Source organism: Haliaeetus leucocephalus, unplaced genomic scaffold (genome assembly GCF_000737465.1).
Source record: "Haliaeetus leucocephalus isolate CR32 unplaced genomic scaffold, Haliaeetus_leucocephalus-4.0 Scaffold450, whole genome shotgun sequence".
NCBI classification, from domain to species: domain Eukaryota; kingdom Metazoa; phylum Chordata; class Aves; order Accipitriformes; family Accipitridae; genus Haliaeetus; species Haliaeetus leucocephalus.
In genome coordinates, this window is record NW_010972886.1 from 19322764 (window position 1) to 19344400 (window position 21637).

A 21637-nucleotide genomic window follows, 5' to 3' on the forward strand; every position below is an offset into this window, starting at 1 on the left:
GTCTTGATTGCTACCAGTATGAATGAAGAATCAAAGTATTTTGGAAAATTCTAAATATATGCTTTTAGATACATTACATTTAATTGAAGTTAGTTATGTGCAAGTTATGTTTTTTGTAAAGAAGTAAAGTACATTGCTATTTTTATCAATTTATAAGAAAGCATTTATTAACATCAGTCAAATATAGATATTGCTTCTGAACTTTCGTACAGCTAGCTATTTACTGTGTGCACATGGTAAACCAGATATTTAATAAACAATTTCATCCTTTCTTACTCGCTTTATTTGCTTTCTTTTTATTAGCATGATGAAGTATGTATAGCATCTCCTTTTCCTTTTTTCTCTCATGTTTACTTCTGGAAAGAGGAAAACAGGAGAAGGGAGAACAGGGGTGAGGATTGATGGGGGAATGTCTGAGACCCCAGGCATTGAACTGATACCTGATTTTTCAAGCGTTTCAGCAGCCTGAATTTGATTTCTTTTTTATTTCATGATAGCATGTTTCTGTGTTCCAATTCAATGGGCTATGGATTAAAACCCTCTGTAGAAAATCTCCTGCTTTTGAGTAGGAGATATTTTGCTGCACAGCTTCCTTCCTCATTCATGACGGATTAGTTGTGTTTCTTACCAGGAGAATTTGAAGGTGATTTATTATGTTTTTGTGGCTACAGGCTTCATAACTAAGCCACAGTCTTCAGCTTAGATCACAAAACATTTTGGCAATGGAGTCAATTCATTCTTTATGTCTGTTTTATTTTTAAATTCAGCAAGTTCTTATTTGTGCTCCAGCAGAGAATTCTTTCTTCTGGTACAGCATTTCTCCCCTAGACTTTTCACCAGGGAAACAGAGAGAACCTGGAAGTATTGATCAGCAAGGACTTTTCTTGGTTGTGTGTGTTCAAATTAAAGGAACTTCCTAACTTTAAGAAAAGCTTATTTGGTGGCGAGCAAGTAGGTTGTCAGGTAGGAGGATGAACATGTGTAAAAAGCCCTTAGTTTCATTTTGTGTTTCATGGTCGTACAAAAAGACAATTATTCTGGCTTTCATGGGATTGGTGATGATCAATAGCTCCCAAATCAGCAGGTGCAAAAAAGTTTTATATTTGCACATGCGGTTATAGCAAATAATTATTTCAAATACGTAAAATGTATATCCCTTTTCTAATGTAAAATTATTTAGAAACACAAAACTTGGCTACTAAGCCTTCAGAGGTGTCATCTTTCAGAATGAAATGTAGCAGTCCCTAAGGTAATACAGAAGCCAGAGCTGTTCATGGGAGGACTTTCTTTATCAGTCAACATTTTGGGAAAAGTGTCCCCCACTGGGGGCTTCTTTTAAATCTCTAATATTCTCCCTCTTCCATTTAAAAACAAACCCCTAAATCAACATACAAATACCAGAGCATCTCCTGCTTCCAGGTAAGACTTTCTTTTGATCTGCTGCTTGTATCTAGAGTTGTAAGAGCAAGAGCCAGAGTATTTCTGCAACAGCAGAAAATCTTTTGCCTGCTACCCTACTTCTGAGTATTTTTGCTTCCTCATTCTTCCACTCTATCTTCTAAGTGTTAGCATTGACGTTGCTGTGTACAAGAAGAGAAACTGTACAGTGAATAAGATTTTTTTTTCCTGATACATTTCGGTTAGAGAATTCTGTAATTCAGCATAACTTTTAGTAATACAATTGATGGTAAATTGCTGTTTTTCTCTAAAGGATACTTCAAGCTTATGACAATTGCATATTAATCCATAAAATACCAAGTTTTTAATGATGTTAGACAGCTTCTAGAGTGTTAGCCACCTTGGAAAGTGTTTTTCTGGTGGCCTTTCTTTTTCAAAGAAACAGTGAACCCATTTAAGTGTTGCTATTTTGAAGAGAAATTCACTAAGGTTTGCATTCAGACTGCACTTGTCTTCTACCTTCCCTTGTGGTGACTTAAGAACTCTTAAAAGCTTTCACGTAACTTGCGTCCCTTTCATCATCCTGTTCAGAAATGTGGAAAGCAGGGCTCAGTACCCCAAAACCAGAGTGCACAGCATAATACAGGGTGTAAGGAACTTCATCAAGTCTCACCTCCTGCTCAAAGCAGGGTCAGCTGTCCATTAGACCAGGGTACCTAGGGCTTTATCCAGTCTGGAGCTGGGTTGCCAAGTTTTAAAAGCAAAACCAGAGGCAGCTGTATCTTCAGATCAATTTTTGAGAAGCACACTGTCCCACTTCTCAGATGAAAATGGATTGTTTTCAGCAGAGATGAATGAATGAAAGTGGTAGCTGGTTTTTGGGGGGAGCACTGCTAGTAAAGGGGAATTTGAATAAGTTTTCCATTCTTTATTTTTGAGCTATATGTACTGCTACAGATACTTCAATGAAAAGAAAAAAGGGTAAGTCGAATTAGCCCAGAGATAGGAATCATACACTGACAAAATGAAATACTCCATGTTGTGAAACTGCTGTGTTTCAGAAGCCACTGATTATTGCACTTCCAATGTGTGAGATACAGTTGCACATTATTAACTTACAGCTTATGGGAAGTACTTCTGGGCTTAATGTTGTAAAACTATTTTTTTTCAAAAGCTTTGTGTTTCATTGTATCATGACATTCAAAACCCAAAATATTTCATTATTTTTTCTGACATAATTATTGCTTTATTTTTTCCTGGAAGCTAAGCGAAGCCAGTCTATCAGCAACTGTGTTCATCTTTATGAGGCTTTGCCAGCTACTAAAAGTGTACCTCTTCTGCTTCACACTGTGAGCTCTCTTTTACCTGGTATCTCTTACACTTCTTGCTCTCACAGACTGTCAGGTACTGTACTTTAAAGTCATCTTTTATATAAATGTTCTTTGTATTTTTAAACTGCTGTCTGTCTACTCCCTTTCTGTCTAGTTGATTATTCTTTAGTGTGGAATGAGATGTTTTACACTGGTTCTGTTTCCCATGCATAGGATCTGTTAAAAACATGGTGTTGAGTAATATTGGTAGCCATTAAGAGATGAGTAAGTTTAATAGGAGCATATCTTGTCCTTTTTCAGAGTTACAAAGGGTGGCAAAAAGTGGCTACTTCTAATGCTTTTTTGTTATTCTGTCATGGGGTTCATTGTCAAAATAAGTAACCTTTGCAGGGAAAAGGAGGACAGCAATATCCTTTCAAGGAGCTACTGTAGAAACTAGTTGAATGCTTGAATGTATGAGCTAGTGCAAACAAAATATGCAGGCAAAGAAATGCAGCTGGTGGAGCTGTTCAATTTACAGAAGAAATCTCATTCAATCTATGTTACACTCAGTTACAAATTGATGCTTACAAATGTGGATTTTTTTTTTCTTCTAAAGAATTCTTCCTGTAATTATTGATTCCAGAAGCAAATTAAAAGATTTGTCTGTGCCTCCTAGTTCTCAGATAGTGTTTGATTTCTCTCAAAATGTTTGTAGTACTGCAAGCAATGCAGTTTTTGTTCATTTTAATATTAAAGACTACCATGAATTACAATTAGATTTATATTCCCTAGTAACTAAAGTAAAATTTATTTTGATTTCTTAATAAAGAAATCCCTTTATTCATGTTTACACTTTGAATTACTTTATTTATTAAAGGTTTCCAAGTAATTGTTAAAAAGTTTTAATACAGTGCAGACCAAATATACTGAGGACTAGGAATGCAAAAATTAAAGGCAGCAATCCAGATTTGGGCATTTTAGTGGTTATTTAGACTGAAGTGGGCGTATTTTTGCTAAAAAGTGTAGTAAACTTTTTTCCTGCTTTTCATACAGTCTTGTCCTGTGGGACTTGCTGTTGTGATAAAGCTCGAACAAACCCTAAGCATACAACTTCTGAACTGAATTCTGTACTGGTACCCAGACATAGGTGTGAAAAACAGATGTAATGGCCTGAGAATACAAAGCTACTTTGTTGTAGGACTTTCATCCAATCACCTAGCCAAGAAGTGTTGGTGGAAGCAGTGAGATTTCTCTATCGTGTTAGCAGACTTTCTTTTATTTCTGTTTCCAGCTAGTAAGTCTCTGAAAATAGGACTTTAACCTCCCACATTTTGCTTCCTGGGAGGGATTTCTGACTCTTGAGCCCTAACCAGAGTCATTAGCTGCTGTAGCAAGAAAAGAAAAGTTTTGTATGTGGTCCATTATGGCTGTCTAGGGATTCCTATTCTGTGAAATATCTTTAGTGTTTTTTCATCTCGAGTTATCTTCAGTTGTAACACTGAAATTGTTCTAGCTAGTGAATTTAATTTATCATTTTATTTTATTGCTTTCTGTAAGACATTTAAAGTCAACAGTGATACTTTGAGGTCAGTAAATACCGGAACAGTTAGGTTTTTGTACATGTGTATTTGTGAGATAATTTTCTGAAATACACGCAATGTTTATTAAGTATTTAAGTATTATTTAAACTCACTTGGTAGCGTAGATTGAGTGAACTAAGCATACTGTCCTCCTGCAGGCTGTGGCTGCAATCTGTGTATATTGGTCTGTAATCTTGTACCCCAAGGGGCTGTGCTTCTTGCTCATTTCTGAGTAAGTGTAGCCTCAACGTCAGTGCCTGTGGAGCAGACAGAAAGCAGAGCAGAGGAAAGGAGACAAGAGGAGGAGAGTAGAAAGCTGGTCAATTTTATTAATGTGCATATCATGTAACAATATGCTGAAAGAAATCTGGAAGGTTTACTAATTCAGCCCATGTTCTTTATTGAAAAAAAGAAATTCAAGGGTTCTCATAAGAGTTGCTACAGCAGCATTTTTCATAATTTTTTAAAAAAGGAAAATAGCATTGGCTGTGCAGATCGAACACCTTGTACAGTCTGCTGGTGGTTCGGTTGGGTCAGCTTTGGCAGGGGGTGTGGGTCAGCTCTTTGACAGCTTTCCAGGGAGAGAGTTAGCAATTAGCTTAGGTATGGTAGGTGGCATTAACCAGTGTTGTGGCCATAGCTGAAAGTGCTGCTACTGAATGGGAACATACTTGATCCCAAGTGTTACTGTCTATCCCCACCCACCCCCCAATGCTAAGAGAAATGCATTTCTAAAAGCATTGTGTTGCTAGCTAATCTCAAGAGTTCCTGTTGCTTCTTCCCCAGTATGTCAGTTTACTTTGTCACTTGAATTTTCATGCCTCTCCTCTCTTTTTATTTCTCATTTGCAGTTACAGCAAAAAAGCTGCATGATTCAGTTTGTCCTCACAAACTAAGCCTGAATCATATGTAGCTCAGATCTTTTTTTACTCTGTTTGAATTTTTGCCTTTTTTATTCTCCCTTTCCCCTCTTTATGGAAAAAAAAGTCAGTAAGCACAGCCATCTTTTCTGCACTATGCATTTATAGTAGTTTTGCTGCGCCTCCTCTATTATTTCTGTTTCCAGAACAAACAGGGTCTAGTCTGGGTCTCTAGCACTGAAAAACATAGCTTTATTCACATGACATCCTCCTACCCTTCCTTGTGCACTCTGAACCCCCAAAGTAATTTCTGTCCTTTTTCTAGACTTTTTACCACTTACACAGCTCATACATCTCTCTCTAAACTTTACAGTTTTTCTAAGGATATTTTATAAAACTTCAACTGTAACTTCTGTAACTAGGAGTTACATTCTAGCTTGGTAACCTGGGAGTTCTAAATATTTGAATGGGTCACTTTTTCATATAGCTTTCTTAGGTAAGGAATTCACACATGTACATAATTCTGTAGTGATGCAAATATTTTGTGTTTTAATTAAATCAACAGAAGTTGAAGAATCTCAACAGCTGGAAAATTCAACAGGCCTATTTGCAGACCAAGAGCAGCAGCTAACTCGAAGTAGCAGCACTTCAGATATTACAGATCAGTTTCCATCTGATTTTTTTCAAGGTAATTTTGATAAAATACAGCGATACTGTACTTCTGAAGAAAAAGTGTTGAGACTTGTTGAGCCTCATAAATGCTGCTTTTATCTATTTTGGTTTCCACCTCTGTTCTAAAATGTTTTTTATCTTGTTTTCTTACTAAATATATTGTTGGTATCTTGTGGAAAGAACTATTTTAAAGAAGTTACAGAACACAAATGCAGCACATGACCTTTTATAAAGCGGGGCAGTTAAAAATGAAAGCTTTGAATGTATGCATTTTGTGTAACTCTTAAACATTTTTATTATCTGGCTTGCTTTTAAATTTTGTGTATTCAAGTTAACAGTTCTACTGCTGTTCCTATTGTCCAAATATGTTATGCTTACAAAGGATTTTTCAAAACATCTTGTATTCCATTTTAATGTTGCATTACTTAGCTATAAATATAAGAAGTGTACATGTAAACATAACTGAAATTTCCATATGATTTGCTATGTACTTTGGTCCCACAAATGTCTATATTTCTTGTTTACTTTCTAAAATTTCTAGGTAAAAAGACTGGAAGTTCTCATAATTTAACTCCTTCAGACTCCAGATCAGTTCAGGAAAATAAGGGATATACAAAGAAGGAACATGAAGCTGAGCAAGTAAGGCAAAATAGAAAGTGATGATTAATAAGATTCTAGCAATGTTTAATTTCTAATCAGATGCCTTTTAGTGTTTAGAAACTAGCAACTGAAAGTGTGAAAAAATCATTGATCACATTTCTAGTATGGAATCTGGAATTGAGTTGTAGGTTTTCATTATGCTATTTGGTATGATCATTCTGTGTCTCCTGATCTTGCCAGTTGCTTATGCAGTTTTATGTAATTGGCTATATTCTAGTTTTATACAAGACTTTTGTGGGTTTTTTATATACTAAATATAAACGAGAAGTTCGTAACTCTTTAAATATAAATAATTCATGGCTATTATAGAGCTACAGTACACTGGAATAAATGTTTGATGGTTTAAAGTACTGGGGAAAATGCTTTCCTTCAGCACAATTTGTATCACCAGCTATGTATAGCAGATGTTTGTGTAAGTTAAGGTTAGCACAGGCAAGCTTCATAAATTTTTAATGCAACTTTTGAATAAACGGTAGAGATAATAAATGACTGAGGCTGATCATCATTGTGGAAGTACAATGTAGTACAGCATGGAGGACTTCAAGCTGAATCTCAGCTTTGGACCTTGGCTCTCCCATATGTCTAGAACACTTAGCTCTAGAAAGGAGAGACCAGATATTTTCTACAGAGTGCTTTCATTGAGTGCTTCAGGAATAATGAAGTGTCTCAAAAAGGAAGGAAAACCTGGTCTGCTTTGCATGGTAGAGGGGAGAGGGAGAGAAGTAAGCTCAGTAGTTCGGGGAATTAAAAGTTAACCTGGCTCTCCATTCTATTTTAGAGGTATGTGTTATAAAATACTCATTAGCATACACTGCCAGGCTGCTACCAATATTGCACTTTCACCCTTTTTGCAAGTGGAAGCTGGAGTTTGACCATATATTCACTACATAACTTGCTAATGTACCATGTGAACCAGTTTGACTTCATATCACAACCCACTGAAATATTGTCATCAGTGATCACTAAGAGCCAGATTTGCCAGGGAAGATAGACCACTCTACAGTCTATCAGGCAGCACAAGCAAACATGTATTTCTTGCAAATGATTGTCAATTCTCTCCATGTTAAAAAAAAAAAAAAAAAGTTAGATAATATAGTAATAATTTCTACAAGGCAGTTGTCTCTTTGGTGGCAATAATTTGCTTTCTCATATTGTCGTGGTTTAACCCCAGCCAGGAACTAAGCACCACGCAGCCGCTCGCTCACTCCCCCTACCGAGTGGGATGCGGGAGAGAATCGGGAAAAAAAAGTGAAACTCTTGGGTTGAGATAAGAACAGTTTAATAAAACAGAAAGGAGGAAACTAATAACAACAACAATAATAATAAAAATAAAAGGTTTGGAATATACAAGTGATGCCCAATGCAATTGCTCACCACCTGCTGACCTATTAGTCCCTGAGTAGCGACTCGCCCCCCAGGACAACTCCCCCCAGTTCCTGTACTAGATGTGATGTCCCATGGTATGGAATATCCTGTTGGCCACTTTGGGTCAGGTGCCCTGGGGGTGTCCTGTGCCAACTTCTTGTGCCCCTCCAGCCTTCTTGCTGGCTGGGCATGAGAAGCTGAAAAATCCTTGACTTTAGTCTAAACATTACGTAGCAACAACTGAAAACATCAGTGTGTTACCAACATTTTTCTCATACTGAACACAAACATAGCACTATACTAGCTAGTAGGAAGACAATTAACTCTATCCCAACCGAAACCAGGACACAGCTATATGCAGAAAGAACAAATGGATTAATGTCTGGCCAGTGGATCAGAAATTGCTTCAAGAAATTTATTTTAAAAATAGTAATACTAATAATTGCAAATACCAAAATGGAATTTCAGAAATGTTAACTGAATTGAGGAATTTTAGAGTAGAGAATCCTTCAGCAGTTAGATCTAGTATGCTCCTAGGGGTAAGGCGCTGGGGCTTTTTGTTCCATATTTGCAATGGAAAACATATTCTATTTTTCTGACAGAAATTAAGTTTTGCTATTATAGATGACATGGAGTTGCAAGAAATGTGAATTTGAAGGTGATCTGCCAGATGTAAAGAACAACAGTTATCTTAGGGACAGAGCAGTACCATCTAGAAGCAGAAAATTGTCTGAAGGGTTTTCAGCAAGTAGGCTAAGAATCCATTTGGCAAAGGAGAAGGAGGTAAACAAAAGATCAGGTGTCTTTGTGTGGGTTGTTTTGCAACACAATAATGCTCCAACATAAGAGATGACTACTAATTTCTTCCTGAAAGATTTTTTGATACTTTTAAAAGTACTGAATGATTTCAGATTTGTGGAAAAACGTAACTAAAAAGTCCTGCTTGTTGGTGTAAAATTGAGTTTAAGAAAGGGAGGATAAAGACTGAAATTGAAAGCATGACGGTTTCCTTAAGACATTTAAAGATATTTGGGCAGTCTAAATATTCATGAAAATATCTTGACTGAATTGTAATTAATTTCTAATAACTGTGTGTATCTCAAATTTGCTAAAATATGATTTAGTTCTCAAAACTGTAATAAGCTGAGATTAATTTTTTTTCTCCAAAGGTACTAGTACGAAGAAGCAGTAGTACAGCTGAATTAGATTTGAAAGTAGACTTGCAGCAATCACATGGAAATCATAGAGAGAGAGAAAAAAGTGAGTTTCAAATAATACAGTATTTTTCCTAAGTGTAGCAATTGAAATCAGTGTCATAATTTCATCCTGTTACAGATATATTAGACACTTTTCTCATAATGCTTTTGCTCATGTAGTCTTTAAAAACAGGGTTTGTGATCTTGATTAATATTCGTCTTGCTTTAGGTGAAAGCGTTAGCAGCGACACATCCAATGGCTATAATAATGAAGTAGAGATCGCACTTATCCCCTGGCAAGCTTCTGAAGACCATGAAGTTAATGCATCAGCAGATGTTTCTGTGGATCCTGATGCACCTCGCTGGCTTCAGCTTAGTCCTTCAGATACTGCAAATTTAACAGGTACTGTACTTCAGAAAATGTATTTACTATTTTAGATTTTTGTCTCAAAAAAGGGAGTTTAGGCAGTTCAGTTTGCTTATAAAAAGTATGTTTTGTTTGGCATATATCACGAAGTTCCGTTTATAATGCTCATTCAAAAATGAGTTTTCAATGCCCAGAGTGAATTTGGATAATCAAATGAAAGCTGATATAGGTGCCAATCAATTGTGATCCAGAAAATGATCGCACAGTTGAAAATAATTGGGTTGCTTATTGTGTCAAAATACTACTAATCAGCTGAGTCGTGATAGCTGATCACTTGTGCTTTCTTAGCCTGCCCCAGTGTTCAAGTAAAATAAATTAATTTATATTTTAAGTTAATTGGTTTTATTTCATAGCAGAATGGTCTAAGGAAATTGCTTCCTATATATTTTGACTGGTAGGAAATAACTGGTTAATTCATGATAACTTCCCTCATCTTAATCCTGTTACCCTCCTTATTTATACTTCAAAGTACACAATGCCTGTACTCCACTAGGATGTCATCAGTCGCATTCTCAGAAGAGTTAATTTGGAAGTAAAAGTCCTTTACCTTTTTATTTTATTTATAGTATCTTAAACATATACAACACTCATGATTATTTATTGAAATATTTTGACTCTTTGCAATTTGTAAAGGTACCTTCCCATCTAATAATGCAAGACAGATGTTATTTCAGTAACTATCTTATAGGCTGTTTTTGCTAACATACATAGTTTCAAGGATATTTTTTTCATATTCACTTTTTCTTTGAAATATCTCTAAATTAATGAGCCAGCACACCTACAGTTCAACAGTTCAGACTGCTGTTGTACAGAAGGTAGCATGTGATACAGTACATGGTAAGGATTATTATGTATGATAAATTCATTGCTTTCTTTATGTCTGTGATGCAAAGATTGCTCCTTTGTTGTGTACAAAGAGAAAGAATTACATAAAATAACCTGAAAGGTAACATAGACTAAAAAGAAAAATGGGGTAAGAAATGCATAATTGCCCAACAGAGCAAATGTGCCCTTAACTGCATTTCTGGTTCTCACCCAAGTCACAAAACTTTGTTTTGCAGTTTAAACGTCTATGGTGTAAGGCAAAAAACATACTGATGCGCCACCACTGAACAGCATAGATGCAATTTCCCTGATGATAGATCTGTTGAAGGTCCCTCTAATGTGCTTAATAACTAACATCTGTTTTAACACTTTGGGAATTCATAATGCTACAAAAAATAAAACAAAGCAAAAAAAGAAAAAAAATCCCCAAAGCTTTTTAAAAATAAATTCAAGCAGACAAAAACATCTAAAATGGCTTTTACTTTGCTAACTTTCTTTTGGCCCTGGAAGGACACAAGTAATTTCCCTCTGCCTGCGTAGAGGTTTCCTGCAACTTTCCTCAAAACATTGGCTGCTGAGCACTGCAGGGTGCCACGCTGGACCATAGGTCTGATTCTGCCTGCAGGCAGGCTGCTACGCAGCTTTCCCTGGTCTGATAGAAGATAATGTAACAGCTTTTGTCATTAAAATTTGCACTTCTATATGGAATTTTTCTTTTATTGTTTAAGCATATTAATTCCATTATCCTGACAGTCTTCACAAAACCCAGCTTTGTTTCTCAGTTTGCATACTGCCATCTCAGAAACTGCTTCTGGATAAATAACAATGCCTGAACATATCTTCATCACTAGTAGTGCATAGTTTTTAGTTCCTTTGTTCAGTTCTATTTCCAGGTCATTTTACACTGTGTGATCTTAAAAAAGAAAGGACTTTTAGAAATAGAAATATTACCTGTAAAAGCCAGTTATTGATTGAATAAATCTCTCGGAGTACATGGGTGTTCCATATAACTGCATTTTCCTCCCTGCTAAAAAAAAAAGTCTTGATTGGGGGCAGTCGGTCTGATATAAAACTGATCTATAGCTGTGTCGTCTCTATGTGGAAGGCCCTTTAGCCTACATTTTCTGCCATTTTTTTCTTTGAATCATGTGCTAGCTTGAGCAATGAAAAAAGATGATTTGGTGGGAGAGAATACTTTTGGAATGGAAGATGGTTAGGAGGGGTAATGTTCCTATTTTATTGACACTGCATTTCTAATTCATGGAAATTAAACTTTTTAAAATTTACAGACAGTAGTGAATTCCTTGCTGATGACTGCAGTATAATTGCTGGTGGAAGCCTTATCGGTTGGCATCCTGATTCTGCTGCTGTGCTATGGAGGAGGATCTTGGGAATTCTTGGAGATGTGAACAATATACAGTCACCTAAAATCCATGCAAAAGTTTTTGGGTATCTTTATGAGTTGTGGTATAAACTTGCAAAGGTATTGTATATGATGTTTACATCTAATTACAATGATTTTTCTTTTCTTGTAAAGTATTAGTATCTGGAACACAAGCATGAGATTTGGAGGATTCTGCCATAAAGAAAGATAATCTTGTTTGATTTCTAGTAGGTATCCCTAATAGAGAATGTTCCTGTTCCATGACAAGAAAACTTAGATTGGTTAATTTAAATGGGGTGAGGGAACAGTAGCAAGGAAAATAGAAGTATAGAATAGAATACCGCAAACATTGGTATTTGGTGTAAAAGCCCGTGGTGTGACCTCAAATGGTAATATTTGCTTAGGCTGTGGGGAAGCACCGTAGAACAAGCTTTCCTGGTAGTTTTGCCTTAGACTATAGCGCAGGGTGTAGTGCCTTTAAAGTAAATAAAATGAAAAAGTAATAAAATGAAATAGTTTATTAATGCTCTTTATCAGTTTTATTAACTCTCTTCTTTTAAAAATATTAGATACGGGACAACCTTGCTATAAGTGTGGACAATCAGTCTACTCCCTCTCCTCCTGTCTTGATTCCTCCTCTCAGAATATTTGCATCATGGTTGTTCAAGGTAAGTTATTTCTAAAATTTTCACACATTAGTATTTTCTTCTATATCAGTACAGAATTCGTGTATGTTGGTTGTGTTATTTTTAATTTTTATGATCACTGCTGGCTAAGAAGATGAAATACCTTCGAACGGCTATTTGGACTTGAATCTGTTTTAATAAATACATGAAACAGATTTGCTTTATGTTAAATCTGCTGAAGATACAGTTTTGCATTAGCTGGCTACTAGAAAAAAAGTAATAATACAAAGTTTTTGCTCTTTTCAGGCAACCACCATGCCAAATGAATATAAGGAAGGCAAACTTCAGGCATACAGGCTGATCTGTGCTATGATGACTAGGCGTCAAGATGTTCTGCCAAATTCTGATTTCCTGGTTCATTTTTATTTTGTGATGCACCTTGGTTTAACAAGTGAAGACCAGGTACAAACTCTACCTGATAAAAAAATTAATTTATTACTGTGTGCTGATGGAAATGTCCGTATTTTTATATTTGAAGATCTGAAGCAGAAAGGAAGTAATGCTTTGCGACAATTGTTGCATGAAATTATCCTATGTAGCCTAGTCTGTACTCTCTTTAGATAACGTAGTCCGAACTTTCTCATTGCTCTCCCAGTTATACATTTTTAAACAACAACTACTTATTTGTGACTTACTGTCACAACTGTATCACGGACATTTGGTATTTCTTCCTCAGTTTCCTGACGTTTCTGAGGAATAATGTGTGATGAGTTTCTGTCCACCTGCATTGCACGGTTAGTAGCTGGGTCAAGCTGGTCACGTTAAAAATGTTCAAACACTCAGTTGATGTTAAGTCTTGAGACAAACTGTGTGTTTGACCAGTACGTTTAAACTTTGGTTCTGCCGAAGCACGGGCCTCGTGTGTCCAACGGCCCTACCACATTCCTGTATGAACTGTGATGCTGTGAAGTCACTGCTTCCAGAGCAGCTGCCAGAGTTGGTTTGTTGTTCACATTATATACACCTTCAGGGAGACAGCAGTTATTCCCAGCTCATGTTACAGATGTTTTTACCTTCTATCACTAGGTAAAATGCTAGACACGATCTTTGTCAAAGGAGGGACTATGAAGAGCTTTGTGTTTATTTATGAACAGTGTCTGCTCTCAGCATGCCCCTTTGAATGCCCTATGCCCTTGCTTGCAAGGGCATCCTCAAAAATTGCAATTAATGTTCTCCTCTCCAGACATTTTCCCCTTTGAGATTAGTCCTTCAGGGGGTGTTTAAAACTGTCACACCAGCTCTTTTTAACTGGTGTGAAAGGGACTGGAGAGAGAACTGAGGCAGAAGGTCATCTTATCACTGTAACCAAGAGGTGCTGCCAAAACATTCCATTTCTGTGGATAAATGTTGTTTCTAGGTCCTTGTTTCCTGGGTTGGCCTAAATAATAAAGTATTCAGTGGGAGATGAGGAAAATACTTAATCTGTTGAGATGTAAGAAGATTATTGGGCCACAGAAATAGCTAAATACTCATAAAAACTATAAGAAATAGAGACAAAAATAGAGAATATCTAAAAACATTTCCATGTTTTTATAGCTGGAGGAGTGAGTTTTCTTCCTGAAAACATCCTAATGAAAGCAATGGCTAGAGCTGTGCTGTGGATGCCAGCAGAGGGCACACAGACCCCTTCATAAGTCCTGTAGTGGTCACTTCTGCTTCTGAGAGTTATTTCTGTTGCCTCTAGTAAGCCAGCAGGAAGACACTTGCACAGGTTTGGTTATTTCTGAGATGAGAGAAATAACAAATTGTTACCAAGCTCTTGCCCTCTGTATCTTGGTTCCCCTCCTGAAAAGTTAGAGCATTTGGAAAATCTTCCTTTTAAATAGATAACGGAGGAAAAAAAAAAAAAAGAATAGAAAGGAGAGGATTTTCTTCTGGAAAAAACTAAGAGTCCTGGCTGCTGCTGAAATTTAGAGAATAACATAACCACCTGCCATTTATAAAGCACAAATGGGGAAAAATAAAAGTGTAGTGGGAACTCCCCTTTTTGCCACTCTCAACATGTTACCCAAGAGTAATGAAGAGCTTGTTAACTCTTTCATTTCACTAATGCCATTCAGATTTCAGACAGTTTAACACTGCTTGGTGTACAGAGTAACTTCATTCCATTCCCCTACAAAAAAAAAAGACTGTGATGACACCCACTATGATCAGACCCTCTGAATTTTAAAAACCGCACAGCATTAAATCCTCTCACATAAAACACACAAGAAACTTAAAAGCCTGACGTAGACCAGATTTAAAAAAAAAACACTCACTTTTATGTTTGGGAAAACAGGACACTCAAATCAGTATAGCAGCCACTGCCAACACAGGGCCTAGGGATGGAAAAAACCCAGTAATTTTAAGATTTACGTTGTTTTCATCTATACGTTTCCATGAAATGGCCAGATTTTCAGAGGTGTTAGCTGTCAGCAGTTCCTTTTTTCTAAGCTGAAAGGTGCTCTATTTTATGAAATCTGACTGCTTCCTGGAGAACCATTTCCTACATAGAAACTGGGAGATTTTTAAAATGTGGGATCGGTTGTTGTTGAACTGTTTCTCACCCCACTTATTGCACTTTGGCATTAATAATGGTTCCACAGATTTTAAGCTTCTTCCTGCTGTGCACATTGGATTTCAGTCCTCGTGCAGAGTTATAATGCAGAAGTTAAAGATGAAGTGAAGACTGCGTAATGAAGGCAGACCCCACATTTCACATCATTCCAGGGTTTCCCAGATACTTTGCACGCTGATGCTGCTCTTTTGTTCTTCCTTGCCTTGCTCGGTTTTGCTTTTTTTGCCTCTTGGTGGCACACTTGACCACAAGTTTTCCCTTGTGTTACTGTCCTTCCAGTTTTGCTTTCCTTAGCTATGAAACTGGTGGAGGTGTTGGCTCATGGTGCTTTGGAGCTTGGATTCTCATGCAATGTGTTGATATGAAGCACAATCCTTATATGTATTTCCAGTATGATTAGCGTCAAGGTGCTTGATGGGTGTTGAGACTAGTCAGACAATTTGCATGCTGAGGGTAACTACAAATGCAGGAATGATACATGCAAACCATAGCAAAGTATAAAGTGTGCATTGCGAAGCACTTTGCTTTCGTAGGATCTCACAGCTTCCTGTAACAAACAAGATGATGTGCAATGACTACAACACAGTACCGGTACTGATTTTGTGATTTTTGTACTTCTTGGTGATTTTTGGTATATGCTGTTACCTGATAAACTTCTTATAAAGAGGGTGTGATATCATGGGGCACAAGGATCACTGACACATGGATCCTAGTTCTTCGTAGCACTGCAGAATCTCCCCCAGCCAAAGCATAGTTTCTAGGATTCAAGTTATTGCATACCAAAATAAATTTTGGTGCAGATTTTTTTTTTTAGAACAGATTGGTTTTGTTTACTAAGCACAAGCATAAATTTCCCACTCTTAAGGACCATTAACAGGAGAAGTGGTGGGGGACACTTCTCATGGAGGAATTTTCCTTCTGTATGTATGACTAGTGCAACTTCAAAATTTATGGGGGAAAGCAACAGAAAGGTAGACCAACTCAAGGAAGTTACACTGGCTACTTCAGAAGAGCTTTTTAGGTGGCTACGTAATTTAAAAAAATTAGTCAGAAACCCCTTTAACCTGAACATGATTATCAATATTTTAGTTAGCATCAGAGATGTTTCTTTTTGAAATATAGTTATTTTTCCACTCCTCCCTTACGGATATGAGTATACAAAATTTCTGTTGTATTGTGTAGATTTTGGTGTTGATAGAAAAACAATACATTTTTGAATATGATTATAAATTAATACAATATTATTCCCAGGAAGTGCAACCTAGCTTTGCAGACTTGTCTCACGGGGTATATAAAAGAGCAATGTAAGGGTATATTTTATAGAAAGCTCCCATGGCACTCTGAGTTCAAGATGTAGCAATTAGCTTAGCGGATGAGAAAGGAGATAGCGAGGTAATGAGCTGCACCTATTTTGTTGATGTGGAAATGTCTAACAACAAACATCTCTGTATGAAGAAGTGAACAATTCTCTGCAACAATTGCATCACCTTTTCAGGTGGGAGAAATCATTGCATAAATGGCAGTGTGGAGTAAGTCATAGTCTGGCATTGTAATTGCTTTCAGGTTGCGAAGGGGCCTGAGGTCAGGGGGCAAGTGACCGTCTGTGAGATGATGATTCTCTTCCTGTACCACGTGAGTCAGTGGGAATTTTTCTGATGCTGTAGTGAGCCCAGACTTCTTCCTACAGTTTTTTATGGGTGAAGTTCACTGAGGCTCACCACCTCCCCTCCCTGACTTCCAGTGTAAAGGAAAGTGAATTTGGACGTTCAGTACTACGTCGTGGGTTAGTGGAGGTAGTTCACATACGGTTGCTCCAATTCCTCATCTAGATTATGGAAAATCATGAAATGTTCTTAGGGGATGATTTTTAGGATATGCCATGGGATAGCCTGTTGCAGTTTGGGTAGGCATAGCTGCCTTATGCTGCTAGGTGAGACTGATGGTTGAAAAAACCCTATTCCAGTGATGGCACCTATACATGTCTTTTGATTTGGACAATAAATACAGCTTTTTTTAATGAAACCAAAGTCTAATACTGCAATGCACAGATTTTACAAATACCTGAACCAGGAAAGGAAATGTATTTTATTATTGCTACTGGTTGCTTACAGTAGCAGTGATTTTTTTGCTTCATGAACTTGAAAAGGTACATAAGCATCTCCTTGCTGCATAGCTTCCTTGTTTTGCTGAAGAACAAAAGTACCAAAACATTATTCCAAAATATTACTAATGCTATTCATCCCACCTTCTCAGAAAAGCAACTATTGAGATAATTGATTTCTCAATTCTGGTACTTTTGGTACTTAAATAATTCTTCTAGATTACTGGTGTTTTTCTTCTAAAACTTATGTGGATTTTTGTGACCCTGTCTTATTTCTGTCTAAATTATCACTCCTAGTTTGAGAAGAGAATGCAGTGCAAGTTAGGTGCTTACCTTGTAGTTATGCTGTAAAAGAAGAGGCAAGTTTTCAATTTTTTTCAAGTTTCAAACCCCCAGCTGTTTGGTGTCATTTTTTTAGAAAGTCTCACCCTACTACCAGGGCTTTAGCATGAGTTAACATGCTTGGTGTAACCTATTGACAACATGTGCCACTGTGGTTTTGCACGGTAGTCAGAGGTTATCTGAAAAGTGAGCTAACAGGTTAGTTATATTCCTGACTTTTGAAGTGAGTTTTAACAAATAAGTTTAATAAATGTACAATTATACTGGCTTGCCAGAATATCTTTGGAATAGAGCTCTTATGGTCCCTAATACCTTTTTATATATATAATAAAAAGTATAGTCTTCAGAAATCCTCTGTGGAAAGGACAACTAATAGACAAGGAAAGAGACTGTGCTGATGGCTTTTTTTTAGTTTAGTGATGTTAAGGGCAGAACAAACTTTAAATATTAAAAAAAAAGCCCAAATCCAAATGACTTGACAGATGTCCTTGGTGATTAAATTTCAGCACATGCAGACTGGACTGCCTGCAGAACGCACCCCAGCTGTAGACAGAGAAGTTAACAGCTATGTTTTTAGCTTGATTCCTTTTAGTAGTAAAAGGATGACATAGATGAAATACTCTATCAGTATACTAATGTACATTATGCTTGTCTATAAGCCTCTTAATTTGTTTAAAATAATACTGTTGTTAATTATGGAAATGAAGCTGCACCAGTTATGTAGTAAGCTTACATAGAAACACTTACTATAGCTCTTTGCATGGGAGATGGCTAATTTATAATATGAAACATTTTTTAGTAGAGTTGCTACCAGAGAAGCAATATTAATTACCTCTTTGAATTAACATTGATCTGAAATTTAAAAAAAAAAGTATTTGTGAGCTTTTCTATCTTTCTGTTAAGTTCTTATTCAACAGTGAGGAGTGGTGTACAACTTCTAGACTGCTCAGCTGTTCACTGGGATATGTATTAGCTGGGTAGACCGTTGTCTTCTAAAGGTACAATCAATGAGCAGTTTTGCTTTTGTACACTGTGGAATAAGTACTTCCTTGGATTTCTGCCTGATAATATTGCACATGAGGACCCTTAGTTGTACAGCAGTTCAGAAACCATAATGCATTTTAGATTCCTTTCCAGACTGCCATTTAAAAGAAAATAATCATAATGTAGTCTACTAAGGCTTAGATTCTCATATTTTAGTTTCTTGTGACTTTCTTCCAATGGCTACCATAATTTTTTTCCCTCTTGTAATCTTCCGCATATCTCTCTGTAGGAAATTTGCCCCCATTATGTGCTTTATGAGTTCTTTGAAAAAGTGTTAACAGACAGCATGTTTCCAGTAGAGACAAAAATACAAATGCCAAGGTCTCACAGGAAGTCCTGCATACCCCTCTGTTCACCCAGAGTAGGATAAGTTGGAAACGCTGGAGAAAAATAGCTCCTAGGGTTGACTGGAAGAAAGGGAGAACTGGGTAATGCTGATTGTAGGAGCTATGCATTCTGGAACAACTTTGCTAGTTTTGTTCTTTTCCTTTTTTTTTTGTTTTGTTTTGGGGTTTTTTTGTTGTGTGTGTGTAATACTTCTGCTCTAAATTGCTTTCATCCCACCCAAATTTGTTTTGTAGTCAGTGTTCTGTCTGTCTTTTCTGTATTCCCAGCAGTATCTTGCTGGAGTGCCTGCTGCTTGTAAGTTCTTTTTTTGAGGATTTTCTGAACTCTGTCCAGAACAGAAATAGAGTTTTTTGAAATAGAGTCAACATCTCTCTTCCTTCCATTTTGCTCACACCTTTTCTTCCACCTCTCCAGTCATCGTTGTAGCTTTGGGATCTCCTGAAGTAAGTTTCTTTGTTAACACACCCCTGCAATGCAACGCTATTTCATCATCCATCATCTTCAGCTCTCTGCTTGACTTCCCCCTTTCCCTCTGCTTATTTCAACGGGGCTGCGTCTTCAGGATCCTTCCTTTTCCCTCTGTGTGCAATTGTGTTTCTCTGCTTCAGTCATGTTTTACTTCAGCATCTTGCTTAGCTGTTATCTTTATCTTTTAAGCAAGGTTACATGATAAATTCTGAGAGTGACTATTTTAAGTAAATCAAGGTTTAACGTATTTGCTGGTTTTTGGGATGTTCTAATAAAAATGTGCAAAACAATCCCTTATCCTCTGCATTTGTTCCTCCATCTTGAAAACTGATACAGCACGCAGGTGAAAGTGAAAAGTGTTAAGAGTGCTGCTAATTGCCACCTAAGGTAGAGGACCTGCCTTCCTGCTGTGCACTGCAGGGAGCTCCTCTACCTGTCCTCTCAGAGGAGTGCTCATGTTCCCTTCCCTAAAACCACCTTCCCTCTAAGCAGTTAACCTCGTGCTCTACAGGTGCTTCAGCACTGCCACGTTGGTTTCGGAGAATCAGAGACTTCGAAGTGGTCCTGCCACAGGCATTTGGGAGAAATCCATATGGCGACACAAAGTCGTCTCGACTTCAAGCAGTGCCATGGACTAGTAACTGTGTTCTTGGTACCTGTACCTCTGTACCTGTAGCAAATGGGTATTCAGGTATTTCCCTCTTGTTGTGCATGAACTTAAAATATTTCTTCCAATTTGAAGTGTCTCCTTAATTCTAATGGCCTCCTAGGTTGTGAAAATATCAAACATACTCTAAAAGGGAAGAAACTTTAAAAATTCTGTTTGTTTGATGTGTTTGTCTGATCTCTGTTAATAGAGCATCTAAGCACCTCTCTGTCAGCCCAAGGGCTTTGGGGTGGGGTTTTTTTGTTATTAATACAACTGTAAGAGAGCTTTCTAATGTAGTTCAGAGGGGAAGGAGCAATTACCAGCAGGTGACTTATGCAGTAATCTGTTATCTTTAGCGCTTGTGAATAACCTTACCCATGTTTTACAAATGCAATGTTACTCTGGTTTTTAATATATCTCCTTATTGCATTCTGGTCACAAGATACTTTAGGAAATATAACTTTTTTGGAGGTTAGATTTAAATGACAGATTGAAATAAATCTTTCTGACAAGCTAATCCTGTGGTTTGTGAGGGTGTCAAAATACTTCATAAATTTTTATTGGAACTTAATTTTTGACAAGTTAACTCTTGCCTAAAATGTAATGATAGCTAGGAGAACTTGGAATAAGTAAATGGAAGCGTTTGTTCCTTTAAAACAAAAAATGAAGGATTTGCCACTTAAGTCTTGTGTAAATTAATAATCTTTCCTGTGCTGTAAATTTCAGCCCCTAATGAGGTGTCTCTCAGTGAAGAACAGAGTGAACTTTAAGTGAAAAATCCATGTTGTTCCTGTTGAGGGACAATTGGAAACGTGATGAAGGCAGATGGCAGGCTATTTGGTTACACCTGTAATCTGCAAAAGCTTGAACAGAAATTAGGTGAAGAATATTTTTGTAATTGACCTTTCAGTGAACTTGCATAAATTTTTTTCACTTACTCGGTGGATGTTTATGGCCTTATTTTTTGGACTACTAGATTAACCTATACTGAAATATTATGCCATTTATAGGGTTAATGCATTTGAGAAGGACATGCATGTGATTGCCCCCTTCTCTCCCCTCCTCCCCATTTTTAACTCTACAGAGCATCATTTTGAATTGAAATAGTCCATAATGGTCCTTTTTTTCCACTTTTCTTTAACAACATGAACACTAAATTATAGCTGTGCAATTATGTAAACAATGGAAATGCTTCCAGAATGAATACTTCCTTTTAAATTTTCATTTTGTGTAATTGCTGAAAGGTTTGGAGCCATAATAAACCAAAATTATTTTACACATTTATCGTTCTAAAGGTCAATTATGAAAGAAGTAAAGAAACAACACTGTACAGAATGAGTAAACCAATTTCTATTGCCATCACCATATGTTTTTCTTATTGCTTGTGTTTTTCCAGTTACTGTGTACATAGCATTCAATTAAAGTGATTCATTTACTAGGCCGTAAGCTGCTGAACAGAGTTTACATTTACAGAACAGCGCTTTGAAGGGAAGGAAACAACTTGCCTCTGTTTGAATTACCTGATTTTTGCAATATCACTGATAGGACATATGTTCTCACTTGGTCACTTTCTCATGAGCCTGAATCTTCTGATAAGCTCACATTGCTACTGAATTACTGCATGAAATCATGCTTTTATTGTTAGCTGGATTGTGCATGAAAGTGTGCTAATTGGGAAATGGGAGAAAAACTGTCAAATTTTACCTGTAAGCGCCTTCCTGGGGCGTGGTTTCTTTCCTGTCCATTCTGGTTGGAGTAAGCT

General features: G+C 36.9%; 1 protein-coding gene across 1 annotated transcript in view; it reads left to right on the forward strand.

Moving 5' to 3' along the window:
• Window positions 1-21637, forward strand: part of RALGAPA2 (Ral GTPase activating protein, alpha subunit 2 (catalytic)) — a 129103-nt gene that overhangs the window by 36667 nt on the left and 70799 nt on the right. The window contains exons 17-24 of the mRNA XM_010575074.1: window positions 2662-2802; window positions 5717-5839; window positions 6365-6462; window positions 9018-9108; window positions 9274-9447; window positions 11586-11779; window positions 12250-12348; window positions 12613-12768. Of these exons, the coding sequence (XP_010573376.1) occupies window positions 2662-2802; window positions 5717-5839; window positions 6365-6462; window positions 9018-9108; window positions 9274-9447; window positions 11586-11779; window positions 12250-12348; window positions 12613-12768 (1076 nt within the window). The remainder of the gene's footprint in view (window positions 1-2661; window positions 2803-5716; window positions 5840-6364; window positions 6463-9017; window positions 9109-9273; window positions 9448-11585; window positions 11780-12249; window positions 12349-12612; window positions 12769-21637) is intronic.